The 7,247-nt window shown below is 31.4% G+C and overlaps 1 protein-coding gene across 1 annotated transcript; it reads right to left on the reverse strand.

Annotated features, from left to right (window-relative positions):
- Positions 1 to 79: 79 nt before the first annotated feature.
- LOC130898419 (uncharacterized) lies at positions 80 to 6,637 on the reverse strand. The gene is made up of 8 exons (XM_057807708.1): positions 6,362 to 6,637; positions 6,010 to 6,311; positions 5,503 to 5,741; positions 4,866 to 5,099; positions 3,965 to 4,242; positions 2,850 to 3,176; positions 1,687 to 1,948; positions 80 to 828 (listed from the first exon to the last, which is right to left on the reverse strand). The coding sequence occupies exons 1-8, from the start codon at positions 6,583 to 6,585 to the stop codon at positions 334 to 336; spliced, it is 2,361 nt and encodes a 786-aa protein (XP_057663691.1). The 5' UTR covers positions 6,586 to 6,637; the 3' UTR covers positions 80 to 333.
- Between the last annotated feature and the right edge of the window lie 610 nt (positions 6,638 to 7,247).

Consider the following 7,247-nt stretch of genomic DNA (forward strand, 5'->3'; position numbering starts at 1 on the left):
TACTGATAGAATTAAGGAAAACATTTATTAATTAGAAGTAAATTCCATTCCTATCAATAAAAAATTGAAGCGCTTAGCGTTTCTAGTTTATAAAAATAATTCACATTTTATTTTTTCACATATTAGTACCTAACCTTTTATTTCAATATGCAAAATGTTATTGACAAATTTTTATGTTGCAGTACTAAACATAACAATTAATTAACACATCTATCTTATAACTTAAGGATAAGTATGTCACTTGTCACTAAGGTAGTTCTAAGAATTGAGGTGGCAGTGATCTTTCATTTTATCACACAATGCTTGTTTGGCTGTCATGAAAAATGATGTCTTTCAAGGACTTTGAAAAGCAACAGCTTTTTTGGTTCCTATACTTTGTCGCTGCACATCAGATTTTACTCTTGCTACTGGTGACACGGTTTTAAAAGAAGTCGAAATTTTCACTTCAGTCTCATTATATGCTTTATGTAAGTTAGTCAAATTGAGTACATTATTTTTAAGTTGTTGAGATGTCTGGACGTCAAACTGAATCGAGTTTCTGACTGGTGTTTCTGGAGGCACATCCGATATCCTCATAGCCATTGATCTCTTGCATCGTTCTTCTTCTATTGTAATCTGAGCTCTAAATTCCAGAGCTTCCGGCTTGAAAGCTGCTGCTATTGTTTCAAGGATGTTTGTTAAATATGTGGCTTGTTTTAAATAAAATAACGATTGTTGTCCGTTTCCACTAATTCTTAAACCGTCTCTTGCTATATTGATAAAAGCCGTTATGAATTCAGTAAAGATGGCTTTTGATTTGAATATCTCCAACTGTTTCGTCCAAGTTACCTGCAAAAAAACAATAATACTTTAACAAAAAAAGTAAATACAACTTATTGTTAACATGATACAAATTTATCTTAAGAATTGTGAGAAGCACTATTTTGTTTTGTTTTTCAACAAAAAAGTTATTTTCTCCAATTAAGTTCCCTTGAGCTTCTATATACCTATAGATCCGTTGTCCCTTCCTGGTAACAGCACTGGAAGACTTCTGATATAGCTTTTAACTGGTCGGTTACAGACTTTTGAATATTACCTAATATTTCAAATTGACTTTCTTTTAAAGCATGTTTCAATTTCAAAGACTTGAATCAGGATTCTTGATCATTGGTATTCCTCTAAGTATTATGTTCCATTCATTGTTCTTCTGTTCAGTTGTGATGATTATCAGCACCATTTTGGCACAAATTTTTTTCTTACTCGAATTGTCTGGTAAAATTTGATGTACGATAAATATGTTTAAATTAAATTTTCATCTATAATTCTTAATGTTAAACGACTAGGCCAAATTGTTCTGGATATTGGTAGTAGCACTGTTATCATCTCTTCTGCATTCTCTCCCCTCGTCCAACTTTTAGTAATCCTATCTTACTTAGAGTTGCATATTGTTATAGTCCCTGTTATACCTTTTCCTATATTCTCAGTTCCAGTATAGCAAAATGTAAATGATTTTTTTATATTTTCAAACACAATAAAATAACACACTGTCATGAAGATCTAATCGATGGAATAAAACTAAAAAGTTAGTTCAATCTATGCCTTATTTGACAACAAAGTTATATGAATTTTTATAAACAATAAATGTCATTTTTAAAAAAGTTTGTATTGATTAATGACCATATTTTTCAAATTCAAATTGTTACTTACATCTAAATCTATAGAATCAACGGAAGCAGTATCCAATTCTTCAGTCTCTGATTTGGTTGTTTCCAAATACTGCTTCCTTCTCGTCAATTCTTGTAAATGTCTCCATTGGGTCTCGGGATCTTGATAAACTATTCTCCTGAAATTGACTGTCCGATCTAAGTTGGGATTAACCAATTTATAACCTTGTAATTGTGTTATTTTAGTATAGAGATCCTTGTAATCGTATGGTCGATAAAATTTTCGTTTGGAATATTGTATACACCTTAAAAATAAATAATCGTATAAAAATCAACATTGTGCTTATTGTCATAAACTGCTTGGCTCAAGAAGCGACAAACCGAAGATATTATTATTTTGAGTTTGTTATTGCATCGCAAAACATCTGAGCAAGTCCAGCCATGCTCTCTGTTTATATTTCAGTCAAAAGTAACATATAGTAAGTCTAGAAATTGAAATGCATCAGTTATTTAAGAAACGCCTCAGCTCCATTTTGCTTGGAAAATGTGAACATTGAACTGTTCAAGAAACAATGTTTTCTTGGAAAATGTGAACAGTGAACTGTTTCAAAAAACAGTGTTTGGAAAATGTGTACAATAAAATGTTTTTAAAAACAAATGTTTGAAAAATATGTACATTGAATTGTTTTAACAAACAACGTTTGGAAAATGTATACATTGAACTGTTTCTCAAGAAACAGTATTTGGAGAATTTGTACATTGAACTGTTGTAAGAAACAATTTTTGTTTGGAAAATATGTACAGTGACTGTTTTAAGAAACAATGTTTGGAAAATGTGTAGGTATATATTATTTGAAAAATAAAATACTAGTTTTATCAATAGTTTGAATTGTTTTACCTTCTACTTCATACCTAATGACGTATTATTTAGTCAGTCATTTGAAAAACAACACGTCTTCAACAATATTTATAATTTTTTTAAATATCAAAAACCCCTGGAGGAACATTTGAAAAATTAATACATAAAATATATAATGGTGCAACGGAGTTTTTTTTTTATTTCCCAAACGGTTATTTTTTTAAATATGTGGTGTTTCTCAAATAACCGATTCAAATGTAGTTAATTTATAAATGTTGTGTGAAGAGGATAACCTTTCAGTAAATAAATAAATGTTACATTATTTATAATAAAAAACATGTAATTACCTCAAAGCTTTAATCAAATAAACTGTAGGAGACTGAATCAATTCATGCAATACTTTTTGTGCGAACAGCAAATACTTCTTTTGGATATTTCTAAAATGATTCTTTTGTTTAATAAAAAAATCGGGTAATTCACTTTTGGCGAGTCGTTTAATCAAGTTTTCAATAACTTTCAATAACTTAGAGCCCAGTCGATATTCTGGCCAGTCTTTGTAATTGGATTCACATTCCCAGTACATGTGACATCTAAGGTGCTCCACTAAAAGACCCTGTTGTTGAGTGAAAGGCTCTATATAATGTTTGTGGATAAGTATTAGGAACAAAAAACACCTAAAACAAAAATTGATAGGAAGGTAATGCGCCGTTGCCATATTTTCATCGCTCGTAATAAAAATTTTATTCTACAAACAGAAATACAACAATCGTCACAGACAGACCAATAGCATCAAAAACAACAAAATTAAAAGTGATAGTTGACTATCACGAGGTACTCACTTGGATTCGTAACACTGAAGTAAGCCTCTGCTGAGTACCTGGGCACTATCAAGTGGAAGGGAACTTTAAAGCAGTTAAGTTTGCTAAATGTGGAGCGGGGGGAGAATGCTGAAAAGACAGTGCTACTACTACTGGAATTGTTAAAAGATGCTATTGACACAGGAATGAAGATAAAATGAAAAAGATAATAAGATTTGCGAAAAACTCCATCCAGAAGACCATTAGAGCAGTCACTGGACATTATACTATTAGTAGAAGACTCCTGAAATGGGGAGTTACTATTATAGGTTGGAAATGCTTAAAATCAAGCTGTAAATAGAAAAAATATAGAAGGGGGTTAACTATTTAAAGAAGTTTCCAAATCGTGGAAAATAAAGGGTAACACAATGGGCCTAAGGCAACCGAATGAACCATGACCAATCTATTCGAGTTACTAACGCCCTAACTAACATTCGCCCTTTGTGAATTAATACTTAAGTAACTTTATTGACTATGGTGGATTAAGAAATATGTAGTATAATCTGGTTACAACCCATTAATTATTATAATTGTTACTTGTTAAAATGGTAGTCTTTCAGAAAATTTCCTTCAATAAAATATGAAATGGAGTATAATTTAAGTACCTCATTTGGGCATGAGACATTCGAGCTTCAAGGTATCTTTCAGCTTTAGGAAATGCAATTTCCCATTCTAAAGTAGCATCTAAGTATTCTCCTTTTTTCTTCCAATAACCTTTAGGTACAAGAACACAATTCAGTGTTCTTATATCTTTGATCATTTCATCTGTAGGCCATTTATAACGTACTCCCGTATTTGTATCGGTAATTGTCGGTCTATCTTCTCGCATTAGAAATTCGAATGTTTGTTCTGTTGGCCACTCTATCGCTACTGAAGGAATAACCTGGAAAAATAAGACTTTTGACACTAAAGATATTGGCAGAAAGAATTAGTAGTGAAAACGATTAAGCAAATGACCCACTTAACCTTATTTTTATCTAGTAAACCCAATATATCTGATCCCAGCATCAAGGGGTTAGAACAAGTATATATGTAATCATTTTCTTGCATACTAGCATACTATTAGTTTTTACCCAAATATCTCGTCATATAAAAAGAATTGTTATGAAAAATTACTGAGATAGAGCACTGAATGATTCAATGAAAGGGTTCAACGTTAACCTGGACATAACCAGAAAGCTACAGGTTACAAAGAACGTTGCTTAAGATTTTTGGCTTAAACAACTCGACCAATTTGAAACGAAAGGTGAATTAATCGAAATGACAAGGTTATCGAATGAGTTGATCAATCTTGTTCTGTTTTCTGTGTTCCTTTTACATCACTTGTCCCTCTAAGAATAGCGCAACGGAAGAAGGAATTGAGAACAAGAATAGCATTAAGTTGTATTTATTGGTAGCGTCCAGTTTCGATTGTAGCCCTACAATAGCATAAGAAGAGGTACAATCTGTTATAGTAACTTAAGTCTTATGTATCTTAGGGAATACAGTAATAAAAATCATGCTCACCTCACAAGGTATGGGATTATCTTCTTTATCGGATAAATTACAAAATATTGTTCCCGGGATAGATTTCGCGAATTCTATTTCATGCTGATGGAATCCCAAGGACCTTCCTAATGAATTTGGAAAAAGAACATTTTTGAAATAATTCATAAATCCTTTAGCGTCCACATAAATTACTTTATCGAAAAAATCTTCCTCTGTGAGCTCCGAATTTTGTTCAAGTTCTTCTTGAAGATCCTGGAATCATTGAATTATTTTTTAAATCAAAATAAGTCATTAATATATAAATTCCATTAGTTAATAAACATTAAACCGAAGAATAGTTGAAAGGCTGGGGTGTAATGTGCTTTTTTAATTTTTATGGAAAGGTATTTTTAAAACACTGTACCACTTAATCCAAGTGATTTTTTCATTGCGAAAATTAATGAAAAGCGCATGAAGCGAGACTTTCTTCTGGTATGAGGCTCACTTCCAACTTTCGGAATGTGATTCTTAATCACATTTTGTCAAATTATTGTCAACATATTGGTCGACAAGTTGCTTTTCCTGACTATAGCATTAATGCTACTATCTATATAATAGTTATACAAATTCCGCTTCGTCTATTAAATTCAATATATATATTTTTTTTTAAACTTACTAGTAGCTCATGGTTTGGCTTCCTAATTTTTCGTGTGGTAAAACACGTGGCTGGTAAACTATCTCTTTGATCAGAGTTTTTCACAATATCTAGTCGCTTTGGTGTTTTCAGATCCTGTATTGTGGCGTATTCATAGAAAGGCTCATTAACATTGGAACTACTTGTCCCTGGTTCTTCCGAAGGCGATGAATATATTTTTGGTACCTTACTGTGATCTAATTGCTTGAGCCTTACGAAACCTAAGCATTTAAGAATAATTGAATAAATTCTGTAATAGTATGACAGTAAAGAATATTTTTAAAATGTTGCGTCGTTTTTATATCCAAACCGAATCTCTATTATAGATTATTTAAGCACAGTCAGAGCATTCAAGAATATTTGATAACTATATAATTATAAAGGCAAAGGCCAAATTACAAGAAAAAAAAGAAAAGCCGATCTAGTCTTGTTATAATACAATCATTAACTAATGAAATGAAATTCGAGCTTCTGGTATATTTCACTTACCTTTTCTGGTAGATTCCTCTATTCTAACTTGATAAACAGGTTTGTCGATGGAAGTGTATTGTGGAACATCCATACTACTTATAACATCTAAGCAATCAGTAACAACATAGAGCCTGCGTGGTAATAAAGGTTGCGAATGGTATTTATTATTTCCGTGCATGGGCATGTACTTTAAATTGGAGTTCACAGTTTCAAATACCGTATCGGGGCAAATACATTCCATGTTCTCGTTCTTAACCAATGTTTTGTTAATATCTTTTTCTATTTTATTATTACTAGATAACGAAAGTTTTTGTATATCCCTGGAAATGAATTAATATTTTTTCGCTATGTCAGTGAATAGTTTACTTACTTTCGATAATTTTCAAAAAACATGATTGTCATTAACATATTATTCAACATAAAAATATCAGGAAAATCTCTGAGATCTCTCTTTAACAGCTCCACTGCTAGTTCGTCGTATCGAGTCTTTGAATCCACTCGAATATCAGAAAATGTTTTAGTTTTCTGGTTAGTTGGCCGCATAGGATCCAGAAAGGAATCAGAATCTACTTCTTTCGAACAACAATCACCCATATTTAAATATTATCCTCATACAAACAACTTTAACTACAGTTTGTATTATTATGAATCAGATTTTAAAGTATATCTATATCGAATAATCGTAAACGTTGAGATAAGATACATAAGATAATGAATTGAGGTTGATTAACATATAATCTGTAAAATTCAATTTTTATCTGTTATTTCTATTTCGAGTGGATTTCTGGCGAAACTATTTTAAATGAATTATCTTCATCTCCTAATCGGAATACTTAATAAAATATATAAAGAATTGTATTCGATTACCCATTATGTACTAAGTAGAACCTAAATTTCATAGGAACAATGGAACATTAATAAAAGCTCTCCATTCGAGAGATTAATGTAGATTTGACCATTACCTTCTGAAAATCACAACAAGATGAATATACAAGGTTTCCTTTTGTTTTTGCCTGTATTTATATCTCATCATCAGTGATTTCTGTCAAAAACATTTGTTTTCTGTCTTTGGTACTCCACTACTTCCAAGTACATAGTTATCGGGAAGTCTCGTTCATGTCTGAAAAGCTAAAAGCTTATTTAACACTAAATAATGTTGCAACAATTCGTACAACATCCCATTTGGAAAACGATTCAGCTTGTACTAAAATCAAAGAAATTGATTATCATAAAATGGCAGCAAATTCTGGCTGAAT

Source organism: Diorhabda carinulata, chromosome 10, assembly GCF_026250575.1.
Source record: "Diorhabda carinulata isolate Delta chromosome 10, icDioCari1.1, whole genome shotgun sequence".
Taxonomy (NCBI): Eukaryota; Metazoa; Arthropoda; class Insecta; order Coleoptera; family Chrysomelidae; genus Diorhabda; species Diorhabda carinulata.

Coding starts and splice junctions, on each gene's coding strand:
- LOC130898419 (XM_057807708.1), bottom strand. CDS start 6,585: ATGGGTGATTGTTGTTCGAAAGAAGTAGATTCTGATTCCTTTCTGGAT. Junction 6,312..6,361: donor TTTTTTGAAAATTATCGAAA/GTAAGTAAACTA, acceptor ATTCATTTCCAG/GGATATACAAAAACTTTCGT. Junction 5,742..6,009: donor AGAGGAATCTACCAGAAAAG/GTAAGTGAAATA, acceptor TTAAATGCTTAG/GTTTCGTAAGGCTCAAGCAA.